Below are 20,873 nucleotides of genomic sequence, written 5' to 3'. Positions count from 1 at the left end.
CGGCTGACATCAGCTTCCTCTCACACTCTGGCTTGGGGCTCCAGGGAAGTGCAGGATTGGGGGCTCCCTCCCAAAGGCCCCGCTAGAGAGAAGGAGAGGAAGAGGGGGAGGGAGAGAAAAAGAGAGGGGAGGGGAAGGGACGAAGGTGTGGGGGAGAGCTATTAGAAGATGGAGGAAACTTATGGGACCAAATCTGCAGCTTTTTCTGACCTCTGGAGGTTCCTGAGACTTCTGAGAATTGCTGGAGTTGTTGCAGGCACTGGCGTGAGTTCTGTGGCGGGTACACAGGTCACTCCTGGTGCGGGTGGGGGTGGCGCGCTCCCACGCGGCCAACCGCCCGGGTGAGCGCTGGACCCGAGGCACAACCATTTAAAACTTCATAAATTATAAACAAGCCGCCTTGGCCTTCACTGTAAATTCCGCTCCTCTTGAGCCTGCAATTAGTGTTAGGAAGCAGCAGAGTCTAAACACAACCAAACGCCCTCTGAAAGGCCCAACTGCTGGAGGTTGCAAACCTTTATTTATTTCCCAGTGCCACCCCCTCTGCAGCCGAGGTTTACACACACAGTTGCCGCCTCCCCCGCCACCGCCGGCGGGACACACTCGGCTGGCTTCCCGCTCTGCCAAGGAAGGTCACAATAGCTGCTCTATCCACCGAGGCGCCGGCCTCCTCCCTCCCCGGGCTCCCAGAAGCCAGGAAAGAGTGGGGGAGGGGAGTCCGCTCAGGCAATGGCGCCCTGTTCCGGGTAGGACCTACAGTGGGGAATGACAAGGGAAGAAAACCTTCTCCATCCTAACTCCTGTCTCGGTCCAGAGACTAGGGCTAGGGGCCAAAGAGGAGCACAGCAAGGCCTCCAGATCGTTCCAGACCTCATCTTGGGGCTCTTGGAAGATGCCCTGAGCAGCTGGTCCGCTCAAAGTAGGCAAGCCATTGTGTGCACAGCTTTCCTGGCGGTCTGCAGTGGAGCAGGCCCTTCGTGGGCCGCCAGAGGCGGATGGCTGGAGGTGGGGAACGGCCAAGCCCAGCTCCTTGCTCAGGGCCTTGGTCTCTGGGAGGTGTGTGCCTCTTTGCCAAGAGGAGGAAATGGCAATTTAGCTCAGGCCTTGGCCAATTCTTTCTGCCCACCCCCCTCTACAGAGGTAGCTTTGAGGAAAATGGGGGCCACGAACGTTGTGGGTATCTTTCATCTGAAGAACCTTAGATCTAGAGTAAGTAAGGGGTAAAGGCCTTGCATCCAGGCTAATAGATGAAGGATGACTGTCGTTTGGACATCCTTGGTCATTGTGCCCAGGCAATCAAATATGAATTAAGGCAAGATCTTGATAAGGCAGATGGAAGGGATCACTACAAAATGGGAGGGTGCAGGAAAGACTCAGATAGAGGGAATGCTTTCCTACAACTAGGAGAAACTCAGCACCCAATCTAAAGTGCTCAGACCCAATGGGGCTCGCCAGGGGATTGTGCAGAAAGGTCTGGAGAGTAGCGCTGGCCACTGGGAAGGAGGTAAGAAAGGACAATTGACTATCTATTTTGCCTTCTGGCTTTCAGACTTCAGCCTCATCCAGGGACCTGACATTGAAAAATCCGCCTCTGATGGAATCATTAAGTTAACCATCCATTTGTACCATTTCTTTGTACAGACTTTCAAATGAGGAAGGAAGAGAATATAGAGCAAGTACATTCCCCTTGGTACAGCCTCAAGTCCAGTCCCTATCAGCCAAACTGGGTTTAGAGACCCTAGAGGCCCTAACCTTGCTGAAAAAGATCACTTGAATTTCTATCCTTAAGGAGTATTAAAATAGTGATTATCTATACAAATTACTTGTTCTTTCTCCCATCCCCAGTCTAGTCCACTAGCCTCTGATGGAAGTGCATCTTCTCAGCCAGTACACTGAGCCCAGGCTCTCCATCTGTTGAAGTTTTTTCATTAGGGAGGGTGAAGAGGATATGTGTGGGTGTATGTTTGAATAACAAAGAAATAATCCTTCCTTCTGAAAACAAGTGCTCCTCTTCCAGAGTAGTGGAGTTAGAAGTTTGTTTATGCCTCCAATGTTCAAGGGACAGTGGCAGACTTGTTTTGACTTTATCCTGAGAATTAGTTGAAACTTTCTTCTGCAGGAAAGAAGTAGCTAATCTCAATTAACAAGGAAGGCCCTCTTCACCTAGGCGTTCTTGGCATTCTTTCAGAAACTAGAATGAAAGAATAGAAAGAACAGAACTTTGTGAATAGATAAGAAGAGAGGCAGGCCACTCCAGTCATCACAGGCTAATTGCCTAATCACTTCTGGGCACTGCAACTTTCCAGACATGTATACTTAGGGCCTGTGAACAGGCCTATTCTTATACACTCTGGGATACTTAGGGGGCTGAGACTGAGTGGTCCCCAGACAAAGTTTACCACCTTTGAAGGCTAGCTTTTATAGATCTCTCTAGACAGGATGGAGAGGTAAAGTACATGAGTCCCTTCTTCAATGCTGGTGCTGGAGGGGATGAAGAATGGAGAGGATCATCACAGAGGAGAAATCTTCTCATTGTTCTCTTCCAGCTCTGAATGCCTTTATTTGGGGGGTTCAAGGTTTATGTCAGATGGATTTATATACTTAGCCTTGAAGTCCATTCTCACACCACCTTGGCAGATTAGAAAGTACAAGACAATCCATATTTAGGCCAGGTCTAGAGTGAGCAAATTGATCAAAGATATGCATATATGGAAGAAGACCTAAGGTAGATGGATATCCAACCATTTGCAGTAGCAGAGGCAGGTGAAGGGTCTCCAGAAAATTTGTAAATTCTTCCTTCCTGCATGTGGATTCATATCCTAGATCTTGTGAGTTATTTGTTTGTGGTGGTGGTTGTGGGGCTTGACCTCAGGGCCTGGGCACTGTTTCTGAGCTTCTCTGTGTTCAAGACTAGTGCTCTACCACTTGAGCCACACACAGCACCACTTCCAATTTTTGAGTGGTTATTTGGAGATAAGAGTCTCACAGAGACTTTCCTGCTGGGGTTGACTTCTAAACACAATCCTCAGATCTCAGCCTTCTGACTAGCTAAGATTTGCAAGCATGAGTTGTCCCCCACCTCTCCTGGACTTTTTTTTTTTAACTTAAAAAAAAAATCTGCTGTTGAGCCCAGGGCTTGTAGCATGCCAAGTATGTAATGTACTCTTACCACTGAGCCCAACCCATGACAAAATATCTTCACTGGTTCCTGTGTGGCTCATTTTTGTGGAGGAATAAGAATAGTAATATCACAAGAGGAGTTTAATATTAGTGAGGACCAGAATAGAAAGAAGAGATGTTAATTTGAATCAGGATTCAGATACAAATGAAGTATTTTGATCTGAAGTGGCTGAGTAAGCTAGGGTAGGGGGGCCTGTTGAGCCAGGGCCTCTCTCCAGGAGGGACAAGGGCATTCTTAACTAGGGAGGGAAGAGGAAGAACCCTTGATGGCCCTTTTGTTCTCAGAGTAGCCGCACATCCCTTGCTACCTCCTCTGTAGGACCCAGAAGGAAAGTGGGTTGGCTGTGCAAAAAGCTCTAGGGAGCTGCCACTGGCGTCCCCCATTCTCATCTACTGTCCCTTGGGGCAGCGACAACGCCATCCCCATGGCTACTAGAGCTGGCCACACACAAAGGAAGCCCGGACTCGTCCTCAGATCTAAGGATACTGTAAGGAGGGGGTTGGTGAGGACCCCGGGGCTGGGCGCCTCGGTTCCCCGCGGGGAACAATAGCTACGGCCTACCAGGGGGCCGGGCGCTTTGCCGGGCCGCAGCACAAAGCCTACTCGGTCTGCACGCCACGTGACGCGCGCGATCGCCTGGCGGGCCGGGATGAGCAGAGTTCCTGGTTGCACCTGGAACACTCTGGAAGACAAACGGTGAGTTAACCACCTTATGGGCGGGCGGCTGCGTCCCTGTGGCTCGCGTGGAGGTCTAGGCGGGGGGGGGGGGGGGGGAGGGGGTGGAGAGTCTGTGTGTGTGTGTGTGTGTGTGTGTGTTTGTGTGTGTGTCTAGGGTGGGGGCGGGAGAGGTTAGTCCTATTAAGACTTCATCAATCACCCGGTGTGCACTTTTCTCTCGACAGCCATTCCTCCTACTTCAGAGCAAGTCTGGGCCAGCTGGGAGCCGACCAGAAACCGCAAGCAGAGGGGACGCGGGCGCGCGCGGGCGGAGCGCTCACCCAGGGCGTGACCCGCTGCCCCGCAGCAGGGACTGCGCTCCGCGCGCTGGCGCGAGGGGCGGGCCAGGCGACGGCTGGCCACCTCCTCACACAGGACCCGCACTGGGGCCCTCCAGCCCCGCGCTGGGCCTTCCAACATGCAGGCACCCACGACTGCCCCCATCCACCCTGTGACCCTGCATTTCCCTACCCTTCTTACTGCTGGTCCCATTGCCAAGTGCCACCCTCACTCGCTGGTCTACTCGCAGACCAGGAGACTCCAATCTTTGAAGACAAAGCAAGGAGAACTCTAGTTGGTTAAGGCTTTTCTTTCTTTCTTTCTTTCTTTCTTTCTTTCTTTCTTTCTTTCTTTCTTTCTTTCTTTCTTTCTCAGATTAGTTTGCATGCAGGAGTGTGTGTGTGAAGTAGGTTAAAACTGTTGAACTTGGAATAAACTTGAATGACATTTAAAAATAACACTTGGAATAAACTTGAATGACATTTAAAAATAACAATGAAAGTGTAATTAAAACTTCAGGCACAATAGTAGGTCTCTCTTTACTTTTCTAGTAGAGAGGAAAGACGAGTATTTTTCAACATGTAATATATTTTTTTTTTGGTCGGTCATGGGGCTTGAACTCTGGGCCTGAGCACTGTCCCTCAGCTCTTCAGCTCAAGGCTAGAGCTCTACTCCTTGAGCTACAGTGCCACTTCCAACGAGTATTTTTTTTTTTTTTTTTGGGTCCTGTCGTGGAGCCTGAACTCTTGGCCTGGGTGCTGTCCCTCAGCTCTTAAGCTCAAGGCTAGCACTCTACCACTTGAGCCACAGTGCCACTTCCGGCTTTTTTCCCCCTGCTTATGTGGTGCTGAGGAATCAAACCCAGGGCCATAAGCATGCAAGGCAAGCGCTCTACCACTGAGCCAACTTCCCAGCCCCCCAACGAGTATTTTTATTCAATGTTTTGGGATTCACTCTGGAAATATAAAGGATAAACTAGATGAGTTTCTGGGGAGATGGTCACTCATGACTTTAGAGCTGTTTGGAACTAGGTTTGGGTGGTGTAAGCTTTCTTACACGTCTTCTGCACAGGTACTTTTTTTTTTTGGTAAGTTCTATGAAAGTTCTGGCCTTGTCCCCTTTTGATGATTTAACTTGCATTACTCAGCCCTCAGGAAGAAGCTTGGTCTGTCTATCCTCTTAGTCCTTGTATTCTTGGTAGAGATTCTTTGGAATAAAGAAGTTTGTTTTTATGCCAGTACCAGGGTTTGCACTCTTAGTTGGCTTTTTTTGCTCACAGCTGGTACTGTACCACCTAAGCCATGCCTGTAGACCAGCATTTTGCTAGATAATTGGAGATAGAGTCTCATTAACTTCTCTGACTGTACTGGTTTTAAACTAAGAGCCTCATTTCTCACCCTCCCAAGTAACTAGGATTACAAATATAAGACACCAGTGTCTAGGAGAAAGTTTTTGTTTCCAATAGCTAGGAGCTGAGATATGAGCCTTACATAGTAGTTAATCTCCCGCCCACTAAGCAAAGCAAATGCTGGTTCTTCTGTCCTTGTTTCAAGTTGTTCCTCCTCTCTTGCCTTTTACCAACACTAAACAGCTCCTGTGGCCCCTGGGCTGGGCTCTGGGATTCAAAGATGAGTCACTGCTCTTTTGTGCCCTTCAATTCAAAGGAAGAGAAAAATCTCTATAACAGAACTTATAGAGCCTATCATCTTGTTTCTGAAATAAAGAAAAGGAGCCATTAACCACTTGTAGTATTAAAAAAACAAAAGCTACTAAGTGAAGGTGAACTTGGCCTCTGGAAGAATCAGTTTTTCAGGAGAAAGGGCTTGCTAGGCAGAGATCAATTCATGCAAAAAACAAAGGAAAGAAGGAGCACATCTGGACTTGGAACAAGGAGAGTAGTTTGGAGTAGGACACAGAAAGGTTGTATAAGTCTCATGTAAAGGAGTCTAAAGCTGCTTGGTAGGTAATAGGAAGCAACATAAGTTTTAGGTTGGAACATGAAGCTATGTATTTTGAAAACTAACTCTTTAGGGTATTCTAGTTGATGGAGGAAGATAAAATCAAGAAGAACATAAAAAAGGAGACTGCTGAAATAACTCATGGGAGGGAGAATGTATCTTTAAAAGGTTGAAGGGAAAGGCTTTTAGGAGGTAGAATTCACAGGACCTGTTGATCAGCTGGATGAGTAAAAGAGGTACTATGGATGTGAATTCCTAGATTTCTAGATTGAGAGGCAGACTGGGAGTCAGACCATTTGCTGAAATGAAAAGAGGAAGGGAAGACACTGTGGGAAATCTAATGAGTTCAGTTTCACATCTACATTGTATTTTCTGCTTTGCTACTGATACATTGTGTGACCCTAAGCAATCCACTTAATCTTTCTGGACTTCAGCTTCATCAGTGAAACAGTCAATAAAGATAGCTACCTCATAGGTTTATCATTAGAGGTTGTGTGTGTGTGTGTGTGTGTGTGTGTGTGTGTAGAGATGCATTATCTTTAGGTCCTAGTGAATGTGCTATACAATGCAAAAACCTGGGGAAAACATGCTTCCACCTCCATCATGCAGATCAATACCTAGATCCTGGGTGGCAGAAAGAAGTAAAATTAAAAACACTATTTTACTGCTTTCTAGATATTGAATCTGAGCTACTCCTTAGGAGGAGGTCAGGTCAGATTGCTAAACCAGGTCCCTTGCTTTCAGAGGGACACTCTTAGGAGGATGCACACAGAAATGTGAGCTTGGTATTAGACCACTAAAGAGCAGTCCTCTTAGCAGATGTCAAAAAGCTTTTGTGCTTTTTAAATCATGTGTGTTTCTTGAGGGGGTGTCAAACCCCCCACTTTGAACCTTCTTAAGCCCAGTATGGAACTGCTTAGTACAGGAAAAAGCATTGGACATCTGATCTTGGCCATTTATATTAGATGTGACTACCAGTTGTTAATATTTTCTGCATCAGAAATAAAGCTATGCACAACAGCACTATGAAATGATTTAATAAGATAAAGAGCAACATTTTGAGAGATAAGTAATAGGTTAGGATAAGTAATAGGTATTTTTGTCTATTTACCAGATTGTCAAAAATAAAAATCTTTACACAGATGCTGGTGACTCATGCCTGTCATCCTAGCTACTCACAAGGTAGAAATTGGGGATTGTAGTTCAGAGCCAGCTTGGGCAGAAAAGTTCACATGACTCTTATTTCCAATAACCATCAAAAAGCTGCAAGTGGAGTTGTGGGTCAAGTGGTAGGGCACTAGCCTTGAGCAATAAAAAGCTGAGGGAGAGCACCCAAGCTCTGAGTTCAAGACCCCAGCATTGGCAAAAAAAAAAAAAAATAGCATCCCATTGGCTTGGCAAAAAGAGTAATGGGGACTCCCATGAAGTACTAGTAGAAAGGCAAACTATGTGTATGTGTGTTTGCATGAGAAAGAGGAGAGAATGAGTGTGTGTCTCACTATGTAGATCAAACTGGCTTTGAATGGCTTTGAACTCAAGATATTCTTGCCTTGGTCTCTTCAGTGCTAGGATTACAGGCATATGTCACCATGCTTAGCTACTTTGATTCACCTTTGTAATAGTTTAGCAAAAAGTAAAGTTGTCAGTTCACAAAAACATTTACTTTAGTAATTTTACCTCCAGGAATTGTCTAATAGGTAAGAATTTGAATGTGGGTTTATAATAGCTGGAGATTGAAAACAAGTAATATGTCTGTCAATAGGGACTAGATAAGTAAATTTTAGTAGGTGTATTCCACAATTCTACCACTAGTAGAATATGATGGAGTTGTAAAAGGAGTTTTATGTGTATTCCTATGGGATGATCTTCAAGGTACAACAAGGAAAACAGTGTGGTACCATGGAGTCTGTCTAGGATGCTATCATTTTGTGTTAAAATTGTGGGGAGATTTGACTTACTCAGATATAAAGCATCTCTAAAAAGTTACACACAAACTATTCAAGTGGTTGTGTATGTGAAGGGAAACTACATGATTGTGTACAAAGGTATTCACTGAATACCCCCTTTGAATCTTGAACAAGGCCAATGTAAATTTATTACCTATTTTTAAAGTAAAGAGACCAAATTAATGCAAGTGGAACTGACCTAGGTAGGCCTTTTGTACACTAGACAGTGAAATCGATCTTGAAGGACCTCTTGTTCTGTCTCTCCAAGGCTTTGGTGGTCAACCTCAATGGGACATGAGGGAATCTTGTACCTCTGCCCAGGACACAGGAGCCTTGAGGTTGGACTACACAAGACTAGGATATGGGATTTAGCAAACAAATACCACACAGGTCTTTTCCTTAGACCCACTGACTACAGTCCCCCAGAAAAGACAGCTACTCTACTTTGCTTAGGAACAAGACTGCAGAGAACAGTGCAGAGAGGTGACTGCCTGACTTCTTCTTGAAGACTGAGGAAAGGCAATGGATAGTGGAGAGTCAAAGCTCCATTTTTGGCAGGAAGGCATTACCTTTAAACTTCTGAGTACCATTATTTCCTCCTTAAAAATTGGATGCAGTTTATTTCTAAGATGCATTCTAACTTTGCTATCTTAGACTATGAAAGGCCAGCCATTAGCCAGAGTCATAGGTCAAGAGTTTTTTCATCCCCTCTAGATCTATGGGACTCAAATACACTTATAAGATAATTTGTGAGAAATAGAAAAAAAATGAGAGCTGAATGAGAGATAGGAGGAAATGAGAGTTGAAGACCCCATTCCTACTACTCCCCTCTCTACTGGAAGAGACCAATCTTAATCTCTGGTATTACCAAAGCTAAGCTGGGGAGGTGTCAAGAAGCAGAAATAAACTCAGTGAAGCACTAATTGGCTAGCAAAAAAAAAAAAAAAAAAGGGAAACAGCTAATAACCACTTCTTTAGGGTACTCTATTTTAGAACCATATCCCATTTGGACTCAGGTTTGAACTTGACATTGACCTCTTGGCCCTGCCACTCAATAGATGTTGGTTTACTTTACAGTTATACTCAAGCACCTGCTAGCTATGACCTTTCATGTTGTTCACAATCCTTCCCACAGAAACATCTCCCTCCTTCTCATATTCCCCCCTATACTAATCCCTAAGGAGAGAAATTTGAAGTGTGGTTCTGAAGAACCTTGCTGTAAGCTCACCCAAGAGACTTCTTAAAAATAAAGACTCCTGAGTCAGACCTATTAGATTAAAATCTTTGGGACTGGGCCAAGGAACCTGCACTTTTAAACAAGCTTCTATGATGATTTTATACAAAGTAGTTTGGGGAGTCAATAATATAAGGATATCCTTAAGCCACCATTAGTCATGTAGAGAATGATGCTGTGGCCATTCTTTCCTCTGCCCATCCCCTCAAAAATTTATTGCATGCTTACCAGATAAGTCTCATCCACAAAACTCTCAGGGAAGGACACAGAACTCTGAACTGCTTTCCTCAGGAAGGGCCATGCTGTCTGATTTTTAAGAGGTTTGGGATTCCTTACCTCAGGATCCCTTTATCCTCAGAAGACTGAAGATGCTACAGAGAACTGCAGCAGAGTTTCATTTTACCTTAATCTGACATAAGATACCCTCCCATCCCTTATTTACTCCAACAGGCAAAACACCTTTTCTGCTGCAGGCTTATGGAGCCAAGCCTGAATGTGCTCAGGTGTCTCCAGGGGTAGCACAGTGGGGTTTGGGGAAGGGGGTTACTGACTTTAAACACATAGAAGACTAGACTACCATTCTCTAGCACTTTGGTCTGGAGAAAAGAAATTGCAGAGATAAGAAACTTACAGAATAAGCAGAGAATGATCATGAAGGAGGGTGGCAATAAGTAGGGGCAGTCGATGTGATGAGCAGGATTGGAGATTTCAAAAGCATTTCTGCATCAAACACAACCTGGCAATTGGATCCTAGACTGTCACTGCCTCTCCCTGTCCCCTCCTCCCCCAAATGAACTCACAGGATCCTGATGGAGACTACTTGCAGAAGGGCAAGTGTCCCTTGGGAATCAATGGCTTGCACAAATAACAAAACTAAGACATTTCTTTCATGCCCCTGAACATTTCAGACAAACTTCATGGTGACTAGAATATTCTTGACTCTATATTTCTATACATTTCCCTTCATAATATCTCCCCATCTCTCAAATGATTATAGATGAAAATTGTTTTGCAGTAGGGGTTGGGATGTAGTTCAGTGGTACCGCACAACAAACAGAAAAGAAATAAATCACAGGTAGAGATGGCAATTCTGAGTCTGGAGGTATGAGACGTGCCAAGGACTCAGATATTAAATGGAGTAAAGAGAAGGATGAACAGGATGTAGTTGTTTGTATGATTATCAGGGAACAGTGAATACCACCCCAACAGCTGTAACCCTCACTTCTGACCCCCACTTTCACTACAGCTGTGAGAATAATTTAAAAAATAAAGACTTATCTTTTAATACATCTGCTCTCAGTGAAAGCTAAATGTCCAAATGTTTATTCAGAGAAATATAAGGTGCCTGGTTCAAGGTTGAAGGGCTAAGGTCAGCACTGGATTCTACTTCTCACTCAGTTTCAAGAATGGTGTAGAAATTCCAGGCAGCTGGAGCTTTGTGGGTCTCCCAGGCATGTCTAGTCCCTCTACCCCTTTAGCTTGAAGGACCTTCAGAAACCTCACCATCAGTCTGCAATTTTGGTGTGGCTTTGTCTATTCTCAAGTCTGCATCCCTGTGGGGAACTGGCTGCCTGACTGTGATGGCCCCTATTCTCACAGTTGAATTCTAGGCAATGGCCCAATCACTCTTTCAGGACAAGTAGATCAGTAAAACAATAATAAAACCTTGCTTACCATAACTTAGAGGCTGTAACAGATCCAGTGTTCAAGGGTACTTGAATAAACTAAGACTAGACTTTTTAGATTCTTCATTCATACAAGGTTTTAAGAAACCACCCCCTTTCATGACAGCTGTGTGTAAACAACTTCAACGTCTTTAGCATGGTATTTTCCTTCCGTCAGAAAGAGGAAAACATTAAAAGAAATGCTCGAGGAAGTTGGATAGTTTGTCAATGTAAAGCATGTCTTTGTAACCCTTCTACTTTTCGTTTCCTGCGCCAATTGCACTTTTATTTCCCGTCTCTGTACACTCAGTAAACAAAACCGTATTATCAAGGGAAAGACGTGAGCCCATTAACATTGTGAGCCCTCAGATTTCACTCGCTAGAGACAACGCAGCACTTATCTGATGCAACAGAAGCTTTAATTGCTTCAAGGTACCAGCCTGTCCAAGCCTCAGAGATCTGCGGGGAGGGGGGAGGGAGTGCAGCCCAGGGAAGCCTTTGCGTCCTAGAGCCAAGAGTCTCAGGTAAAACATCCAAGTGTGGATTCTTTATGCTACTCCGAAGAGGAAATTTGCGAGACTTCCCTACAAGCGACAAACTTTATTTTCTGTTCAACTGCAAACCTGGCACGGGCCGCAGTCGCCCTCATCCCGCTGCCAACAATTGGAAGGAGCAGAGCAAGCTAAAGGGAATGCTGCTCGGTCACTTGGTAGTCACGAAGTGAAGATGTGCACAAGCACTTACAGCTACACAGAAAAGGTCGTCTCTAGAGTCGTCGGGATCAGAAAACGGGAGAATTCAAAGATCTGCTCCAAGTTTAGGGGCAGTGCCTAGAAAACAAAGCGCCCAGGACTCCAAAAGAAAAAAAAAAAGCAGAATGGAATAACTTTGTTAGGAGAAAGGCTGGGAGCAGTGCCCACAAGCCGGGCGCCCACAAGCGGATCTCCTTTAACCCTTTGCAGGCTGTGGCGCCTACAATCAATCCACACCCCAGGGAAGAGTCACCCGAGGATGCGCGGGAGCAAGCTCCCTCCCTTGGCGCTTAGCCTGCTTTTCTCCCCACACACTCGCCAATACCAGGAGCTGGACTCCTGCATTTTCCCCAGGGCTGGGGAATGGAGGATGGGATGGGGGTGGGGCCTTGGGCAGCGGCCCCCTGGCCGATTTGGCTAAGTTGGCTGTGGGGCTGCGGAGCCAAGAAGTCCGCACCCTGGAGGTGCGGTGAAGGCGCCGATTGGCTGGACGGCGCCACGTGGCCCTCCCCGCCGATATATTAGGCCACTATTTACCTCCGGTTCCGCTCGCCGTGGCTCGGTGAGGGCAGCTGGGGTAGTGAGGAAAGGCGGAGGACGGTGACGGTCTGGCCCGGCCCCGGTGGGGTTCCGCACCCCAGCCCTGGCCTGCGCCCTCAGGACAGTGGCTAGAGCAATGAGTTCCTACCTGGAGTACGTGTCGTGCGGCGGCGGCGGCGGGGTCGGAGGCGAGGTGCTCAGCTTCGCACCCAAGTTCTGTCGCGCCGACGCCCGACCCGTGGCCCTCCAACCCGCCTTCCCCCTGGGCGGCGGCGACGGCGGCGCCTTCGTCAGCTGTCTGCCTCTGACCACCGCCCGCCCCGCGCCTTCGTCCCCACCCGCTCCCTCGCAGCCCTCCGCACCGCCCCCGGCCGCGCCCCGGTACGCAGCGTGCACCCTGGAAGGGGCCTACGATCGGGGCGCCGCACCTGCCGCGGCGGCGGCGGGGGGCGCGGACTATGGCTTCCTGGGGTCTGGGCCGGTGTATGACTTTCCGGGTGCGCTCGGGAGACCGACCGATGACAGCGGGGCGCACGTCCACTATGCCACCTCCGCTGTCTTCTCCAGCGGCGGCTCCTTCCTGCTGAGTGGCCAGGTGGATTACGCAGCCTTCGGAGAGCCTGGTCCCTTTCCGGCGTGTCTCAAAGAGCCAGCCGATGGCCACCCCGGGGCCTTCCAGACTGCATCGCCGGCCCCGGGCACCTATCCCAAGTCCGTCTCTCCCACGTCCGGCCTCCCCACTGGCTTCAGCACGTTCGAATGGATGAAAGTGAAGAGGAACGCCCCTAAGAAGAGTAAGTACTGGGGCGTGGGGTGCAGGTATCCAGATCTGGAGAAGTAGCCCTCTCGGCGGGACTGCGCTGGGATTGAGTCGCCGCTGTAGCTCCAGACGGAGGTTTGAGCGCGTCCAGAGGCCTTAGAAAGGCAGGCCAGTTCCATTAAACATCTTCCAAGACCAGGCTAGGAAACAATGTCAGGTTTTGGGGAAAAGTAGAGGAAGAAACGCTCGGTGGTGTCTTTCTTCTGGTTCAGTGGTGTCCAAAGAAACCCGGGAGGGCTGCGTTGTGACCGGCTCTGACTCTCTCGTCCCACTGCTGGCTCATACTCTGTCTCCATATCTAGGTACCCCCCCCCCATTCCCCACCCCTGGCTGATGACTTATTCTTGCATTACAGGCAAACTCGCCGAGTGTGGAGCCGCTAGCCCCTCCAGCGCCATCCGTACGAATTTCAGCACCAAGCAACTGACAGAACTAGAGAAAGAGTTTCATTTCAATAAGTACTTAACTCGAGCTCGGCGCATCGAGATAGCCAACTGCTTGCAGCTCAATGACACTCAAGTCAAAATCTGGTTCCAAAATCGCAGGATGAAACAGAAGAAAAGGGAACGAGAAGGTCTTCTGGCCACAGCCACCTCTGTGGCCTCTCTCCAACTTCCCCTCTCAGGAATGAGCCCTGCCCAGTCTGGCAGGAACCCGGGGAGCCCTTCGCAGGCCCAGGAACCTTCGTGAGGTCCGCTTTTGAGACAGAGGAACTTTGGCCTGCAGAAATCACAGGACGATCCTACACTCTATACTGATTTAGGAGCAGTTTGAGATGAAAGTGGGCCTGGGCAGAAATTCGTAGGGATTCTACTTTGGAAAAGAAGTATCTTAATTGGTTTCTGAGTTCCAGGCTGTGTGTATACAAATATGTTTGATAATTCTTAAGCGACTAGTTTGCATATTATTTGTGTCTTATCAAGCAAAAGGTGTCCAGTTGCGGGCCTAGCTCTGCTACTGTGTTGCCTAACATAAGTTATATGCAATTCTTGGGTGCAAAGTGGCAAGCCAGTTCAGTTCTTTCCACTCTAGGATGTGATCAGACTAGCACCTGCCCTGATTTCTGCTGGGTTTATTAATTTAAGGAACAGGCTTCATATACTCAGTTTCTTGAGATGACCAAAGCTAGTTAGGGTCTCCTTGATGTAGCTAAGTTGCTTCAGTGATGATCTAGCTGCACATTTGCACTCCAGTTTTGTTTTTCTTTAGAAAAGCAGTTTCTACCTCTCCATGTGCCTGAGTGAAGATGCAATCTCTGTTTAGTTGGTAGTTGAACAAATCTACTGAGTGGGTAAAGATTAAAACCTGAACTACGTTTTGACATCACTTACTCAAACTTGAATGTAAATATATACAGTATGTATATTTTTTGAAATATTTACTTGCAGTCAACTTAAATGACATTCAATGTCAGACATAGCATGTCAAGAGCTTGAATTCTTTTTATAATAAAAGTTACAGAATTGACTTATTATACTTCGTTTTCCTTACAGTCTTTTCATCTTGATTCTTTTAAAGAGTTGATTCAGTTTCTTTGACTTGGAATTTCTTGACTCTACCATGGGAATTTGGACACATTGATGTCTTAGGCACACAGAAAGTTAGAGATGATTTTGGGGGGGGGGGAGTTTGGTCGTGGGGCTTGAACTCTGGGCTTGGGCGCTGTCCCTGCACTCTTCAGCTCAAGGAGAGCGCTTTACCGCTTGAGCTACAGCGCCACTTCCGGTTTTCTAGTGGTTTCCTGGAGATAAGAGTCTAATGGACTTTCCTGCCTAGGCTGGCTTTGAACAGTGATCCTCCGATCTCAGCCTCCTGAATAGGTAGGATTACAGGTGTGAGCCACCTCGGCATGGCTTAGAGATGATTATAAAAAGCCATTTAAGGAGAAAGTTATCCTGAAAAATATCCAGGTAATGAAGGAAAAACTTTAAGTGTCCTGGTTTTGTGTGTAGACTACACGTTAACCTTCAGTGTCCAGGAGGACACTGCAAGTAAATTTGTTAGTTCTCTTGTGGTTTGTCTTCAGAAAAGAGGAAAGGTGACCTGAAGACTGTCTTGTTTAGGGTTCCCCAAAAAAGTAGACAGTTGCATCTCAGAAGTCCTGAGTGGCTGAATTCCCATTTTCAAAATCAAGAATTACAAAGGAGACCAGGAGAGGCCAAGGAGGCCAGTAGTTAGAATTCACCACCTTCCTGTAACCTAGTCTAAGCATCTGGCTGAGAAGCACAGAGTGACTTTCTGTTTCTAAAAATGAAATATTTTCAAATGAATTTCTTAAAAGAGGTGTAAATACAGCATTTAAAAGATGATAAGACTATGGAACTTTAGAAGAAAAAAAAGTCTCACAAAAGCTTCTAATCTTATTTCTACTTACCTCAGCAGTTCACATTCCTGAAGGTATTCATAGTTGACTAGCCTCTGTGAAACCTTGCAGATATAAGTGTAACATGAGACACATCAAATGATACTTCAGATAGTTTATCAAGTAATTTTCTTCCCTTTGTTCTTATATCTTTAAGTTTTTTCCATAGTTCAACAGACCAGCTCAAAAACCCAAATAAAGCAGATACAAACCTGAGCTCTTGTTTTAGTAAAATTTCTAGTTAGAAGTCTAAACAATAGTGAAGGGTCACTTTTCCTGTAAAGCAGCAATGAGCTTAGTTATTATAGAAGTTTCAACTACACTTAAATTCTTTTGCACAATTTAATGGAGTTGAAGAAATAAAACCATCAATTCTAACAATCTAAGCTGATTAGAAGGAAAAGATATCACTTTAAAAAGTTGCTCTGTCAATACTATCTTGTGTTTTATGATGGCTCCTTCAATAATGTGATGCTAATGGGATCTTGTTTAAAACAACAGTTCTCTCCTACCTTGAGCCCTGCAGCCATTTGAAAAGATGTCAGATCTGTTCCTTTTTAGTCACCTCTACCTTCCCCTTCAGTGATCTTTGACAGTACAATATTTCCTTTTTGATAAGCTTTCAAATGTTCACCTAAACAACAACAACAACAACAACATACCAACATACTTGGTCATTTGCTTTATCTACCTGCCACCCTTTCTCAGAAAAAAATGAAGCTTTTCCTTTTGAAACTAATACTAGCACTTAACAGCCCTGTTGGATGGATATCTTCCTTGATGAAGGTGGCTATTTTGACATTCATATAATGCTGTTCTATGAATCAGGCCAATATTAGCTATTTTTGACCAACCCCAGGGATCTTTAAAAGCTTTCTTAATGCAGATCACTGTACAGCTATATTCAGTATTAGGAAGAGTCCTGGCTGGAGATCAGGAAGAACTACGTGACCTCTGGAGGTCTCTTCCAGCAGTGAAAATACTACAGAAACAATTCAACATTTTCTACGTACTACATTATAATCCTATCATTGGAAGAGACTTCAGATCTAAGGAAGGAAATGTCTATAGGATTATAGTGACACTGCATTTATATAGTAAAAGTAGACTTAATTTTATTTAATGCATTGTAGCATGTGGATCACTTATAGAACATTTCCTTTCTCCTTATTTAGAACTTAGTGTCATGTTGTGTCAGATCTCCATGCAATATGAGGTTGCTATGCAAACTAAGCTACTAAAACAATCCTATTTCTATTTTACAAGATTTCAAACTGAATTTGTTTATCCACTCTCCAGTGATCTGTTAGAAGAATGAATACACAGTAGACAGTTCTGGCTGTTGTATAATTAACAATTCAATGTTCCTTTGTTTTCACATAATGACTATGTGTCTGCTTTTCTGGATTGAAAGTAATTGAGAGTAAAGTAAAAGAAAGCATTTAATAACAAAAATTTCTGTAACTTAAATGATAGCAAATGAAGACCTTGTTGATGTAAAAACCTAAAACAGTATTATCTTCATTTTCCAAAAAATGTATGTGATTTTTTTCTGTCTCATACTCAAAAACGGTGAGGCCCAACACTAGAGAAGTTATGTCTGATTGTCATGTCTCAAGAAAAAAGGAAGCAGTCTTAGGAAAGTTGCATTAACTCTGAAATTCTTAATTATTTTTTATGGCCAAAGAGATGCTCGATATTTGCTGAATATTGAATTTGAAAACCTCAGGATCTAATCAAGTTCAGAAAGATGTTTAGTCTAACCACAGACCTCTCAATAAGAAAAATGTCCATTGTTAAAACTTTATTTGTGGTTTTAAAGTAAAACCATGGTGGACATACCTCACAAATAATGATACATCTCCATCTGAATGGAAATCAAGATATCATAGTTTTTACCTCTATCATTTTTCTAAGACATGAAAATACAACTAATATGAAAAATAGTTTTACCCCAAGCCCCATGACCGACAAAAAAAAAAAATAGTTTTACCCATCATCTTATTTATAATTATTTGTCATACTTGTTATTTATTTATTTATATTTTATTTATCCCACAACTAGAGACTTTCTTCAAGTACATCAAATAACAAATAACAAGAACAAGGCCAGATTAGTGCTCTGTTCTATTTTCAAACATCTCTATTCCACTGTGTCATTTGGGCTACAGGTGCCATTGCTCAGAATGAGAGCTCCATTATGTTTCCTTTTGGAGGGAGGAGAAAGGGACAGAAGGGGAAGATATTAGAGAGTGAATTCTAGGCCTCGTACTTGCAAGGCAACTGCTCTACCACTTGAGCCACACATCCAGCCCATGTTGTATTTCTTTTTCATTGGTACAAACAGAAGAGAAAGGTTTAGATGAAGACAATGCAAGTATGCTGCTAGTTTCTAAGTGTTTTTCAGAGGGATGGAATCACTGAAGTTGGAGTAAAGGACCTGGACATAAGAACATTACTTCTAGGGAGGAGGTGAAGATTTTAGCACTGGTTAGTTGTATTTTGCAATTAAAAATGGAAAAATAACTTATCTCTCTCAGTTTCTTCTGTAAGACAGAGAGGATTGTTCTGGATGAAAAGTACTTCATCACTTTACTACTCCCTCACAATCTTTTACTCTGCTGGGTGTTATTGAAAAGGTTGTTTAACAATTATAGCTTCGTGAGTTTAATATCAATGACTTTGTTACCAAAGTATCATCTAAGGCTTTAACATTAATCTATCTGATTTTAAAACCTGTGTATGTATGAATTATGTCATGCTCCATTGTTCTTGACTTGAATAAAAAGTTACCACCAATGGTGATAGCCCTGCCAAAGTTACCACCTCTTCTTGAACAGATAAACTAGGCTTTTCAAAAAGGAAATTCTCAGAAGAGAGAAATTTGTCAACTTTTTATTTTCCTCCAATATTTCTGCCAGATGCCAGTGATTTGTGTTTGTAATCCAAACTACTCAGGAGACTGAGGTCCAGTTCAAGACCAGTCAAGGCTATAAAGCCTGCGAGATTCCATCTCCAAAATAACCAGCAACAGGCCAGACTGGAGGAGTGGGTCTGTGATACGGTGCCAGTGAGCAAGCATGAGGCCCTAAGTTCAAACCCCGGTACTGGGAGAAAAAAAACATGAGACGCCAAAGTGAATGTTCTCCTTGCCAAACTGACGATTGAAGAAAAGAGACACAGATGATCAAATCTCTCCTCCTTTCAATTAGCTACTAAGTCTTCAGAATGTCATTCTCTATTGGCTCAGACTCTACCATATCTCACTTCTCAATGCCTTTGATGGCTTACTGATCTACCCCTGGTTTTTGTTCCAGTCGACAAAAAAAAAAAAAAAGCACCTTGCGTTCCTTGTATTGTTCCACTTCAACTTCCCACCACCAAATGCAAGAAACTCTAAAGGTTTCAGCTTGCAATTCAAGGCCCTCAGTATCAGTAGGCCCCTACCTTTTCCCTGTTACTCAAATCTTGCACCATTGCCTGACACAAAAACTTCACTTTAGTTATTGGGACTGTTCATTTTCTTCCCAAGGAAATTTTTCTCATCATTCTTCTCTCTTTTAACTACTCTCACCCTCTCCCTGACAATCCAAAGTCATCCTTTATGGCACAGATGTGGTTCTACCACCTCTGGGAAGCCTTTCTGGATCATATAAAGTGAAGCCTGAGTTTTAATATTTGGATTACCTGTTCAGCATCGAGAATCTCCTTCAAAAGAGGATTGGGAGTTCAAGACCAACCTGGGCTACACAGTTAGTACAAGGTTAGTTTAGGCTACACACAACGAAACCTTGTATGGAAAAGAAACAAAACAAAAGCAATCCCTCCCCCCCACTCATGAATTCTTCCTTCTTTTCTCTTATCACATTTCTTCTCATTAGTTCTCTCTCCATTTAATCTTTTATGGATACCTTATAGACAATAATGGTCATATGCTAATTAATGGCTGAACTTTGAACTTGATTTACTAGATCAAAAGTATGCAGTGCTGGGCTGGGAAGGTGGCTCAGCGCTTGCCTTGCAGGCATGAGGCCCTGGGTTCGATTCCTCAGCACCACATAAGCAAAAAGAAAAAAGCCGGAAGTGGCGCTGTGGCTCAAGTGGTAGAGCGCTAGCCTTGAGCTGAAGAGCTGAGGGACAGCGCCCAGGCCCAGAGTTCAGGCCCCACGACTGGACCCAAAACAAAACAAAACAAAACAAAACAAAACAAAACAAAAAAACCAAAAGTATGCAGTGCTACAAGTGTCTTCTACCAGGCACAGAAAAGTACAAGGACTTACTTGCTAAATATACTTTATATTTTATTATTTACACTAGAACCTATATAATTCTTCCTTGTTGTTGCTGTTATATAAGCCAGGATCTTCCCAGGATGGTCTCAAATTTTTGATCCTCTTGTCTTAGCCTCCTCAGTGTGATTCCACATGTGATTCTTGACCACAACATAAAATACAAATAGGGAGACTGAGGCTGAAGGACAGAAAACTGTATTTTCTCTGTATTATGCTCCACCACCTCCACCACCACCTCCTCCTCCTCCTCCTCCTCCTCCTCCTCCTCCTCCTCCTCCTCCTCCTCCTCCTCCTCCTCCTCCTCCTCCTCCCCCTCCTCCTCCTCCCCCTCCCCCTCCCCCTCCTCCCCCTCCCCCTCCTCCTCCTCCTCCTGCTCCTCCTCCTCCTCCTATCAATTGTGGGGTTTGAACTCTGGGCTTGTTGCCCCTCAGCTCTTCAGCTCAAGGCTAGTGCTCTACCAATTGAGGCACAGCACCACTCTGGTTTTCTGGTTGTTTATTGGAGATAAGAATCTCACAGCTACTCAGCCTCCTGAGTAGCTAGGATTACAGGAGTGAGCCACCAGTACCCTGCTTCCTTCATTTTTTAAATTAATATGTTGTAAACCAACCAAGAGTGTAAATGCTATGGAAACATTTCTTTTTTCTTACAGAATATGATTAATAATATAATTTGGTTATTATTTGCAGGTTTAATATATTACATTTGTTAGTTGCTGTAGTACCTTATGAGGACAGAACTTTTGGAGGCTGAGATCTGAGGATCTCAGTTCAAAGCCAGCCCCAGCAGAAAGTCAGTGAGACTCTTATCTCCAATAAACAACCAGAAAACCAGAAGTGGCACTGTGGCTCAAGTGGTAGAGTGCTTGCCTTGAGCTGAAGAGCTGAGGGACAGCACCCAGGTCCAAAGTTGAGGATGAACAGATATAATACCTCTGATTGCATCAGACAAAATGAGTTATGAGTATTATAGATAGGCAAGATGGAAAAATGGAATTGAGGGAAAGTTGTTGTTTTAACTTTTGTGGTGCTGGGGATCAAATCCAAGGTCTTGTGCATGGTAGGCAATGTTCTACCTCTAACTGAAAAATATTTTTAAACATGGTGCAACGACTATTTATTGAGTTTC

General features: G+C 44.6%; 1 protein-coding gene across 1 annotated transcript; it reads left to right on the top strand.

Annotated features, from left to right (window-relative positions):
- Positions 1-12,299: 12,299 nt before the first annotated feature.
- On the top strand, positions 12,300-14,515 carry Hoxd1 (homeobox D1). The gene is made up of 2 exons (XM_070032049.1): positions 12,300-13,065; positions 13,447-14,515. The coding sequence occupies exons 1-2, from the start codon at positions 12,408-12,410 to the stop codon at positions 13,779-13,781; spliced, it is 993 nt and encodes a 330-aa protein (XP_069888150.1). The 5' UTR covers positions 12,300-12,407; the 3' UTR covers positions 13,782-14,515.
- Positions 14,516-20,873: the final 6,358 nt, after the last annotated feature.

This window comes from Dipodomys merriami, unplaced genomic scaffold (genome assembly GCF_024711535.1).
Source record: "Dipodomys merriami isolate MVZ:Mamm:240054 unplaced genomic scaffold, mDipMer1.0.p SCAF_1, whole genome shotgun sequence".
Lineage (NCBI taxonomy): Eukaryota > Metazoa > Chordata > Mammalia > Rodentia > Heteromyidae > Dipodomys > Dipodomys merriami.
The sequence above is the reverse complement of the archived record's forward strand: the minus strand, read 5'-3'. Positions and strand labels throughout refer to the sequence as shown.